At 51.2% G+C, this 11,566-nt stretch overlaps 3 protein-coding genes across 3 annotated transcripts; 1 reads left to right on the top strand and 2 right to left on the bottom strand.

Moving 5' to 3' along the window:
- Positions 1–1,156: 1,156 nt before the first annotated feature.
- On the bottom strand, positions 1,157–7,895 carry BCR38DRAFT_420301 (peptidase family C50-domain-containing protein). Its single transcript, XM_040859374.1, has one exon. The coding sequence runs from the start codon at positions 7,722–7,724 to the stop codon at positions 1,413–1,415; it is 6,312 nt and encodes a 2,103-aa protein (XP_040719825.1). The 5' UTR covers positions 7,725–7,895; the 3' UTR covers positions 1,157–1,412.
- Positions 7,896–8,127: 232 nt separating this feature from the next.
- BCR38DRAFT_481036 (uncharacterized protein) lies at positions 8,128–8,841 on the top strand (the record flags this gene model as incomplete). Its single annotated transcript, XM_040863336.1, has 2 exons — positions 8,128–8,593; positions 8,651–8,841. 2 exons carry the CDS (start codon positions 8,128–8,130, stop codon positions 8,839–8,841), a joined length of 657 nt encoding a protein of 218 aa, XP_040719824.1.
- Positions 8,842–8,883: 42 nt separating this feature from the next.
- Positions 8,884–10,065, bottom strand: BCR38DRAFT_454786 (silencing information regulator; the record flags this gene model as incomplete). Its single annotated transcript, XM_040861732.1, has 1 exon — positions 8,884–10,065. One exon carries the CDS (start codon positions 10,063–10,065, stop codon positions 8,884–8,886), a length of 1,182 nt encoding a protein of 393 aa, XP_040719823.1.
- Positions 10,066–11,566: the final 1,501 nt, after the last annotated feature.

Raw genomic sequence — 11,566 nt, 5'->3', positions numbered from 1 at the left:
ACGGGAATATAAAAGTGCGAAACTATAATGAAATTTGATATGTCACAACAGCCTAAAAATAGGCACACCAACGAACCGACACAAGAGCAACAATGGGTTCATATGAGGAACTAGGCCAGACTAGATCTACTCTCCCATGTTAGTTGAACAGGTGACTGCGACAACCGAACCTATGCGGCTATATCGTGCTAAAAACACCATGCCGATAGTACAGTGGCAGATTGCGTCGTGTGTCAGGAGCAGGCCATGAAGACAGGGGTGATTTAATAGCAGCCGCTGCTCTTCGAAGGACCCGAAGAATCCGAAGGGTCCATATTGATCAATGGCGTACATCCTAGATCTTGGATAGCGTGTGTTCCTTCAACGCAACGTGACTTTGACATATATGCTTGGCATAAGATAGTGCAGTGGTACCCCAGCTAAAGCTATCTGATTGGCGGTGTGCCCTCTGAATATCCCCCCTCTCGAGATCCCGAAAGAAGTACCCGAACCGTTTAACGCGCTGGGGATACCGCGGTTGACCTCCTAATCATCCCCAAAGTTCCTCATACTGTATTCATCAGGGTTGCTTAACAGAGAGTGATATTGACTAATTCACGTTGGTCAGCCAGCCTTGGACAAGGTTCCCTAGAGCTATCGTACACTCGGGAAGGACCAACCTCACTGTTACTATGTGAGTATATCAAGCATTGCAATCCTCTGCATGAGGCGGTGGTCGCAAGGTGAGAAGCGAGTCCTTGCTGCTTGTAAAACTTGAGCAACCTACGTAAGTATTGACGATACAAGAATCAGGCGGTGCAGATGTGATATGTAACCAGGCTTTCCCTTGGACGGACTCTTACCACATAACGTGATCTCCATTCCGGAGCACTGTGGGAGAGGGGCCAGATAGGTGACGACGCTACTGTTTATCTCACTCGTTGCCGTCGTTACTCCCAATATGTGGGCCACAATCACTCAGGGGCATAATAATCTTAAACCAAGGTTTTCATGGCTTTCGCACAGTCAAAGGGCCTGAGGAGCACATAGACTCTCCAGCAAGGAATTTTTGCAGGCATTACCACAATATAGAACAGTGCCAGATGAAGAGTCGCATTCCTGAATTCATCCACAACCCGCACCGAGGTATCAATAAGACGAGCTGTAAAACCAAATCAACTTCTTTACTCTACTCTAGCCCAAACGCCGCGCTATGCCAATTAACATTTCATATAGACTCCCCCCTGGCTCGGGTATACAACGTAACTCAACTCATGTGACCCCTACCCCCATGGCTTGCCTTCCATAGCAGTTAGCAGGTGCTCCAGGCGGTGCTCCAGGCTTGAAACCACCCCAGCTTGGACTTGGTACAGTCTCTTCCACCAAACACTCATCATCATCCATACCACGGGGTGTCCATAACTCTCCCGTGCTCATTTATTGATATACACCGGAATGCCATATACACAAACCGCAGCCGCAGTCAAGTACCTCAACCGGCACGCGCCCCGGGACCTGCCCACCGCCTCGACCAGTGACGTCTGACTCCCATCTGCTTGCTCCTCCGCAACGATGGCGGCTTTCTTCTTCCCCTTTCGACCAGCAGTAGTCTGCTTCCCGTGCGTCTCCTCGGCAAATGTACCCTTGGGTGTCAGACCCCATTCCTCGAACACGCGTCCGGCAAACCGGTCAATGTCCCGGTCTGTGACATCCCACAGTGTGCCCACGACAGCCGGACTGCCAGCCAGCATGTAGTTCCATACGGGTCCCTGGCACTCAAACTCGCCAACGTCGGCGAGCGATGCGGACGAGCAGCCCATGAGCAGGGCGACCGCGCGGCACTTCTCCAACTTGCGGATGGTGCGGCCGCGGATGTATTGTGCGCCGCTGCCGTGTCCGAAATACAAGAGCAGGTCGGATTGTGAGAGGGCCGTCTCGAATTCGGTCTCTGTCGGAGCGCGCGCTTCAATGGCGTTCCAGGCGGGTGGCAGGGCGGATAGGGGTTTGCCGAAGGTGTGCTGCGTGTTTTTGAGGTCGGCACCAGGATTAAGAATGTAGGTGCCCGAGTTCAAGGAGATGTGGTGGCCTTCACGGGCAGCGTCTTGCATAAGTTCATCCTCATCTTGGTCCTCGGATGGCTGGATGTGAGAGCGCTGTTCCAGAATAGACCGCCGTAGGCACGCCAATGAAGGAATTCGCGAGATGGCTAAGCCCTGCATGCAAGGAAGTGATTCCCAGGGGAGGATATGGAGGGCTTTGTCCAGTACGAGGATTGTGTGTACGCCATCATCTCCGTCTTTTGTGCTCTTAGCAGCCGCGTGGTACGAGTGTAAGGCGTCGAAGGTCTCTACTACCATTCCGTCGAAATCGATCTCATCGTACGCATTTCGTTCGCCGTGGAACTGCAAAATATCCACAACAAAGTAGAGCAAATCTGTCAGCGGCTCATCGAGGTCGCACGAGGAGGCAGTGGCATCCCCTAGCCCAATGAAAAGATCCAGGATTCGCGGGTCAAGTGTGACTTTGGCGTTCGGAGCCGTTTTCAGCCGCCTGCCTCGCACTTGTCGTCGCGACGGAAGATGCTTGTCGAGGATGTTCTGGAAACTTTTTTGAAACCGAGCAAGTAAATCAGAACGTCTGTGGTGCTGGGAGAAGATTCCTTTGAAGCCTCCAAGCCAGGTTTGCTCAATGTTGTCAAGGAGATCCTTCATGCGTTCGTCCAGAGCCTCCCGCTCTGCCCACCACGCCGACTTTGCGCCCTTTGCGCTCATGTCGCGAGCATTGTGGCACGTACGATTGGCTACCTGTATGACGTCAAGTAGCTCTGCGCGACCCTGTTGAAAGCTGAAGACTTCGGTGTCCGCATCTCTCGAGCTTGCTCGCTCGAGCGGCAGGCGAATGGCGAAGGGGCTGTGGCCAGCTTGCAGCTTCGTGATACAGAGATCGTGTTTGTCATCGCTCAAGGATACAGACACCACATTCCATGACTTGGGGATTATGTCGACAAAATCCTTCTGAAACCGGTGCATGTCGATTGAGGGCCCTAGACTTGTTCTTTTCGTATCAGGGGTATCCAACGGTATTGGCCAATCTGCCTTCCCTGGTTTGGTACTTTCAAGCTGGAGGGCCTTCCTTTCCCGCCGCCATATAAGATTGCGAGCCAGTTCAATGGAGCAAGTAGCATGAGCAGGATGTCCAGCGACGGCGCTCTTTGAAGGACTGGTGGTTGATATTAGAATGAAGACGCTCTGGAGAAGAGTTGCAATTCGATGGAGCAGTCGACCATCTCCACTGAGGCTTGCAATCGAGTGGGCCTCAAGAAGACAATCCTGGGCATGTCTTAGGTTGTCGAGAAACCCGGGGGTCTCTTGCGCGATCGCACGCCCCTTGCGAGGCGGAGATGGTTTTGTGAGCGACATTCGATCTGTCTTGTCTTTCAATGCTGCTGCAACAGAAGGGAATGAGAGAGTCGAGTCCTGGAGAACAGAGAAAACAGAGTCTCGACCCAATTGCTCTAAGCTTTGGCCGATGAAAGCCACAGCCATGAGCAATCGCTCCTGTGATATATCAGCTGATAATCTCGAAAGCTCACAAGCGACTTTTAGAGCCGCAACAGCTGTCGTCCACTCTTTCTTTCCTAGCAACGATGCAGACCGAAGCTGCAGCATAGATGCGCGCATGAAGGAAAGCTGGATGTCTTCCTCAACGCTGGGCAGGCAGACCACGACTGGGGACATTGCTTTTCTAGATGGTGCTTTCTTCGGAGCGGCCTTGGCGGCAACTCTGGTCGGTCTGATCGCTTTGGTTTGTCGCGTTCTCCGTGGCTTCTCCTTGATGGTGAGTCCCTCCATCTTCGACTCCAAGCTGGGCTCATTGACTTCCGCCTTCTGGTTCATGTTCAATGTCTGAAGCATCGAGTCGGCAAGGTCTATCAGGGCGGACTCCACTGTAGAGTTGTGTGTGTCCCGAAAGATTCGACTCAGCTGGCACACCATGTCGAAGGTAGAAACTGTGGTTTCAAGAGATGGTAACGCCGACCTGACGTCCTCTGCTACTTCCAGTGCTATTTCAGTTTTTCCAGCAGTAAGAGCCACCGTTGCGAGCCAAGTTTTGGATTGCGAAATGTATGTGATCGACGCTGTGCTTTCTGCGACCTTGCGTGCTTGGTCTGCATAATACATCGTTTCTTGATACATCCCAATGTGTGCATAAATCGAAGAGAGCCGTAGCAGAAACCGGAACAGAGGGTAAACCATTGCCCAAAACTCCGGGCTGGTCTTTGCACGAGTGGTTTCGGTTTGCGCTGAACGAGAACTACTGATAGATGACTCGTCTTCTGTAGTCTCAAATTGTGACACCTCCGTCTGTGATGCTTCATCAACATGTCCTTCGCTTGGGCGCCTCAAACTTTCCAATCTAGTCCAATCATGGAAGAGAATTCGTACTGCACTCTTCGCGTAGTTAAGAGCATGGTGCGAGTTGCCCCGCTCGAGCGCCAGCATGGAATGCAGAAAATAAGCATATGCGATTGATGTCTTCCTGGTGATTCTGCTGGTCCTCGACGGGTTCGAAGAAGACTCGGAACTTGCGGAAATTTGTGCTTCCGTCAGATGTTTTTCGGCTTGGTCAAACTTCCCGACAGCCATGTGATATTCGGCGGCGCATAGGTGAAAACTTGCTACTACATCAGAGGATAGCTCTGGCAGGGATAAGTACTCGCGACACATCTCCAGAATATTTTCTGCTTTGGACGAGTGTCCAATTTTCAGGTGCTGCAAACACAAAGCAGTGTTCTGAGTCATCATGAACTCCGGCTTGCTGGTGGCGACGAGTCGAGATACAGTTGTCGAAAGCTCCAATATCGAGACGAGCAACGTGTCGAAACCTTTCATTCTCGCGAAATCCGCCAGAGACTGAAGGTTCGCAAGAAGCTGAGAGGGATCGTCGATCTGTTTATACAACTCTTCTGCCGACTGACAATCCGTGGTCAATGATGTCCAGGTCATCAGTGCCTGCCTGACGGCCGGCGAGCCTGGTGCAGAGTCGAATAAGGCAGCTGTACATGCGGTTGAAGCTTGAAGATGAGGTATGTAGCGGGCTAATCCGGAATCCTCCCCAAGTTTGTCGGTTGCTATATCTTGGGACAGGCCCTTCGCTTCGTCCATCCACCTGTTTGCGTCGTTGTGACAACGCATACACCGTGCAAGTAGCTGTAGCAACGTCCTGAGCCTCCGCAGTGGGTATTTCTCTGAAGAATAATGATTGAGCAGACTGTCAACCAATGATTCGCTCAGCTCGGCTTGTTTAGGAACGCTATCCCCTGAGAAGATGAAGCAGAGATCATGTTCAAGCGCTGTGATTTTGTCGACACCGCTCAATAGCCATGTCCAATCGCAAGGATTGCACTCCAGTTTGGCCAAATTGCAAACTGTGCGCGATAACGTTTCGGTTTTGTTGTTCAGCCGCCATGCCATTGCGGGAGGTTGCGTGGATGAGGCCGATGTGATGTCCGCAACAACTTCGTCTCGAACAAGAGCATCTCGAATGGATCGTAACGCATCGGCTGCGTCCTCTCTTCTCCCGCATGTCTTGCACAAGTCTGCCAGTCGCTCTTGTTTCATCACCATCTGAGCTTTCACTTGTTCGGCCTCCGTACGTTGCTTGACTGAGTCAATCGATCGACGGAGGGCTCGCAGACACGATGTGTCCTTGGGTCCAGATGTCTGCTTCCGCAGGGCTATGTGCTGTTGGTAGTAGAAATGCGAGATTTTAACGTGATAGGATGCAACTGGGCTAGTCTTGGCGTTCAGAACAGCTACGTCACCCATATTCTCGAGCAGGGCCAGACTGTCCAAGAGCATCGAGTCCATGAGATCCCATGCTAGATTTCCACCATCTAGTCGCATTTTTGTCAGCATTAGCGCAGAGTCGAGTATGTGTTGTATGTATTTGGAAAGAAGTTGACGTCGTTGTTCGAACCGGAGGAAATCTTTCGTTGAGCCAGCAGTGGCAGGTGGTTTACCTAGCCATCGGAGAGCAAAACGCGGAAGTTGGAAAATCAGAGAATCGAGAAGGTGCCGAACCGGACATAATTCTCCGTCCCCTAGCACGATACTCATAGAAGCCTTGCGTGCCTGGCATATGCTGACGAGAAGATCATCCAGCTCAGTGGTATTACCACTTAATGAGCCTTGCAGCCCGTCCAATACCTCCCTAACCAAGCTCTCATCCACCTGCCGCGACTGCTTGAGAGAAAGTGCAAGTAACTGAGCTGCCACCGAGCAACATAGAGCGGGTGAGTCCTCTTTGGGATTCGTCGAGACCTTCAGCTTCCCAATCCATTTTATCGCTTCCTTCACATTGCCAGATTCTCGAGACACAGTCCCTAGTGTTTGGTAAATATTTGCTAATGGAGACTTCGATGACTCGGATGGCCTGAGATCCAGCGCCTGAATGCGTTGCCACACGTGAGCAAACGCTGCATCCACGACTCCATGATTGGAGTGCGCGTCTGAGGAGCTTCTTCTTGCGTACGCTCCCAAGCATCTGGATAGAGGAAGTAACACCTCCTTGTTCACATCCCCCCTGTGACCTGACAGACCCCACGAATGGAGCCTGATGGTAAAAGCGAGCGTCTGGATTTCCAGTGCTGTTGTAGGTGAAGGACTCAGTCTTGGCTCGACCGCTACACCGTCATCCTTCGTTGATAAGCTAGGGGTCAAGGATAGGAGACTCTGCGCTAAGCTGTCCAGTTGCCGGGCACATTTTGACCGGTCGGAATTTTTGTCTTGTAGGGAAAGCAGTAGCAACTTCAAAGGTGAAGACTGGTGGCTTGCTCGGAGGAAAGGGAGGGCGGAGTCTAGACAGGATGACTTTTTTAAACCGTAGAGGATGCGCAAAGCTTGGAGCTGGGCTGTAATGATCAGTCCCAGCACTGGCCCCCGTGCATTTGCCGTTGAGTAGTCGAATAGTTCAGAAAGTGTCTTAGATGCAGCATCTGTACTCGTGGTGGCCTTGGCGCTTTTTATGCCACTCAAGGTTTCCAGGCGTCGCTTCAATAGGCGCAACTCTTTCAAGGCATGCTCAAAGAGATCCAGAGCAATCAGTTTGTTCACAAATGAGGAACTCCCCGACTCCAACTGCAACTCCGGAAGCATAACCTGTCCGGCGGTTGACAAAGTTCTCAGAGTCGCAAATGCTACCCGCGCGCACTCCACTGTAGCCAGGCAACCTGTAGAAGCTGTCGTTGTAGACGGTGACCGACAAGTCCTGGTGTTTCCTCCTGGTGTGGTTGACACCCTATTTAGTGACCGAGGCTGAAGCGGCGTCATGGGCACTGAATTCGATCGTCGCAGTGTCTTGCGACTTGCCGTTTGGACGAGCTTGCCTGGGGCTGGTGATCGAGGTGCCGAAGGGGTTTTGGCAGCATCGCCCAAGGCCTTGAGCGTCGCGTTGATGACTTGTGTAGCCAAGACTGCCTTCTCTTTAGGGGAGAGAACTCCATCCTGCCCATCTTTTCGTTGTACAATTTGCGCTGCAGCTCTAGGTCGTTTGGCTGCCACGCCGGGTTTTACTGTCACTGGTTTCGTGGCTCGAGCCTTGGTTGTGGTGGTCTTCGGTTCAATGGATTCGATGTCTTTGCCGAGCAGTAGCTTTTTCAATGTAGCTGATACAGTGGGAGTGCAACTCTGTGTGGACGCGACGGCGCTTCGGATGGCGTCGGCCTGTGTTGTTAAGGAAGCCATGTAACTGTTGGGGTATTTGTAGACTCCTAATCATATCGACATGAGCAAAAACATGGAACGGTATCCAAAGCGAACATACGACGAAGCGACGATGAGGGAGCTAAGAGAAGCAGTTTGGTTTGTAACACTCTAAAGCATTTAACGATCAATGTGCGATCCTTGACTTGACGGTAATGCTTCCATGTGGGCGCAACGAACGGTCAAAGAAAGGCTGAGCGTTATTTCCATTTCTAGTCGTTCAGTTGGCACAGCAACAGCGACCCTGGATCCCAGACCCCTGTCAGCTCAGCTGGTGCCTTTTTCGAACATGCTGATCCAAATCCATCTCACATGAATTCAGCAGATTTTGTCAAATTTCCCAATCTGCAACTTGTCCTTGCGCGCAATACGGAGTCGATTGAAGATGGAGAGAATACTCTTGAGCAGAGCTCTACAGGCGCCATTTGGCCTCCGAGCTGCGATGACCACGCCAACAAGACAAGCCATGCATGTCTCATCAGTTCGGCATGCTAGCTCCGCTCCATCAATCGTGCAGACTTCATTCTGGAAGTCGCTGATCCCTAAGCCGTTGCGCCGCCGCAAGCAGCCCTCTGTAGACTGGGGAACACCCGACTATGGGGTGAAGAAGAAGCCGAAATCGAAAGAGTGGAATCCGGCAACATTCTACATTGTCATTTTTATGTTCATTGGGTCCATGTCGATCCAGATGATTGCGCTGAGGAAAGACTTCAACACTTTCATGAGACGATCGGATACGCGCATCGGTGTGCTGCGAGAGGTGGTTGACAAACTGCAGAGAGGGGAGGAGGTCGATGTGGAGAAAGCGCTGGGCACGGGTGATGCCGAGAAGGAGCAAGAGTGGGAAGCAGGTTCGCTGCCTCGAAGGCCCTGCGAAATGAGGAGTCGTCTACTGACCTGAACCTCAGTGTTGAGAGAAATCGAACGCGATGATGCCCTACGAAACTCACGAAAAGGCGAGAAGAGCAAGCAGGCGGCGCTCACGAAAGTAGGAACCGAAGTCGACGACATCAAAGCACAACAGACGCCCGCAGCGACGGCGACAAAGACAGAACCAACGAAAGAAAAGGCAGCAACGAGCTATTCAAGTTTCTTCTAATAACTGGAGTATCCATCTATGTGTACATACACAAGCTTAGGATCAAGACAACATGTCTTTGAACACAAGAGCTCCATGCTTTTCAAGGCGGTGGTCTTTGTGCTGATGGGCATTGCTCGAAGATTGCCGTAATTCGGACACAAGCGCTGGCAGAAGCTCATCTGTTGACAACTCCACTCTCGCTCCTAGGGCACCACTTCCTAAGGGATCCAAGTCAGAGAAGAACGTATCCTCTCCTCGTACACCCCCGAGATTAACGATGGCGATTGGCGTACCTCGATCCTTTGCGCTCTTAGCTAGTCGCCAAGCAGAAAAAGTTGCCAGTGATGTCCCTAGCACGAGCAGTCGGCTAGCACTCGCTACTGCCTGCTCTGCCGCAAGCTTTGTCTGGCTGCGGATACTCTCACCAAACATGATCACAGCTGGTTTCAAGATACCAGCCGTGCTTGTTGATTTCCATGCGCCATCTGGGTCAACCTGAACTATTGCCCTGTCTCCGTCAGGTGTCTTGGGTGGGCTGACAAGACAATGAGGACAAGCAGGATATCTAAAGGTAGTGTATGGTGCACCAGGAACGTCAACATCTCCATCAGGATTGGTTCTCGCCCCCTTTGCTCGTCGTTCGTCGGGGTTTTCGGTGTCAAGAGCCCCTGACTCAAGGATTTCTTGCAAAAATGCTGCCCACGCAGGGTTGAGCCTGGCCAGCTCACCCTGAAAGCTTTCTCGTGGTAGCTCCTCATGGCATGAGATGCAGACCAGATTTCTCAAGTACCCATGGAGCTCAATAGTCGGGATCTGAGGGTGTACTTTTGAATGAAAAGAATCAACGTTCTGAGTGATAACGTTCTGTACCAGGCCCAACGATCCAAGATCCTTTATAGCATAGTGACCAACGTTTGGTTTAGCTTTGTGCAGTGTAGTCCAACCCAAGAAACTCCTTGCCCAGTACCGCTTTCTAGCCTCGTGATTCTGGACAAACTCAGAATAGTAGATAGGCCGATATGTTTTGTTCACTCGGTATGTGCCATTTGTTCCTCTGTAGTCAGCAAGACCACTGGCGACTGAAATGCCAGCTCCTGTGAGTACAACGGTAGAATTTAGGAGCCCCCTAGGAGACGGTGCGGTCAAGAACTCCTGCAGTGCAGCGACTGCACCGATGAGCGTGTTTGCACTTTTTGGAATGACGGTGGGCGGGGCTAACACATCCGTATAAGGAATGCGCATATAAGGCTTACGCAACATGGGTTGGCAGATAAAGTGAAGCCGGGAGTATGACGATGTTAAAAGGGGACTCCGTATTTCAACGCTGTGTTGTGATGTCACTGAAATAATGGTGGCTGGGATGTGATCTTCTTTCCAGCAGTCGAGGTCTGTCCGGTGAAGTCAGGCTCATTTGGAATCAGAAGTCGTCACCATATTGCAATGGCACTAACTAATCCATCACCACGCTAATCCAATAAGGGAAAAATAGCTTAAGTGTTGAGCATTAACTTTTGCAAGTTTTGTCGCGAAGTGATTAGAGCTGTGTGTTCCATGTTTTAAACTCTAAAAGTCGCGCTTGGCAACTTTTTGCCTAATAGGCAAGTAAATATTTACCCACTACTGTTCCTTGAAGGATAGCTGAGTTCTGATCAGTATCCGGTAGCAATATAGCAATGACGACCCAAGGTTGCATTTCTAACAACTTGCTTGCCCTGTACTGCCCCAGCTACTAGGATACTATGTAATGCTTGCCAATTGCTTACAATAGAGCATCTCTCAGTGGATCACCGACTTGCAGGCAATGTTCACAATGACTGGAACAAGACAGTTGGAGGGCCAATGAACTCGGGGTTATTAAACAGAAGTGACGGCTTCTGCTGCACTTTCTAAAGATTTGCATGCGCAGAGATATTCACAGTCGTGTGATTTACACAGAGCAATGGTCTGATTTTCAGGTTCTTTCCTAGGCGCCTTGAAAGTGCTGTACCCAGTTATCCTTGAATAAGATTCTAGTTCCATCGTTGTCTCTCAATATTATTATATGCACCAACTTCTGGAACGCTTGAAAACACTCTTTTCAACCTCTCGGCCAAGCACATCGTATCCGATCCACGACGTTGTCAACGCGATCCAGGGCAATCTGAGGTCTTGCGCACAACCCGACAGCATTTTTTTGGGCCAGGAGCAGCTTACGCACACTAAGGTGTGTGACGTTAGTCCACTCCATCCGAACTCGCTGGTTGACGTAAAAATCTCAGGGACCTTTCAAATCGGCAGCGGCGGATTGGAGGCAATATTCCGATCGAGCTTTTGGGTTCAACGAGGCCTTTCAACTGGCTTGCGCCAACGCTATTCAATCCCGCATTCCCGGTAATCTCTGGTCTTTGCGCGTGTGTATCCATCTCTTTTGGGAGGCTTGAAGCTACCACCCGGTGCACTGTGGTTAGCTTTTATGCCTTCTCCGCAATGTCAGGTAGACGTTGCGCAGGCCTGAGGCTTGTTGGCCAGGGCTACGTGCCGGGCCGCATAACTCGACAAGCTGTCATTCTTCTCAGCCGTCCGATGGCAGCCTTCTTGACACGACACATTGAAGAGTCTCTGTTTTATCCTCTGAGGCCACATCACCCTAATTTCCAACTGCGTCGTGTGCTGCAGACCTCGAGCAATCCTAGCAACTCAATACCCGCACATTCCCTCTCTTCTCCTCCAACCGTCGCTCCTTCCTCCACATTCACTCAACAAC

Source organism: Pseudomassariella vexata, assembly GCF_002105095.1.
Source record: "Pseudomassariella vexata strain CBS 129021 chromosome Unknown BCR38scaffold_2, whole genome shotgun sequence".
In the NCBI taxonomy this organism is placed as follows: Eukaryota; Fungi; Ascomycota; class Sordariomycetes; order Amphisphaeriales; family Pseudomassariaceae; genus Pseudomassariella; species Pseudomassariella vexata.
Note: the sequence above shows the minus strand (reverse complement) of the source record. Positions and strands in the feature narration are given on the sequence as shown.

Excerpts from the sequence above, each read along its gene's own strand:
- BCR38DRAFT_420301 (XM_040859374.1), bottom strand. The coding sequence starts at position 7,724 with ATGGCTTCCTTAACAACACAGGCCGACGCCATCCGAAGCGCCGTCGCG.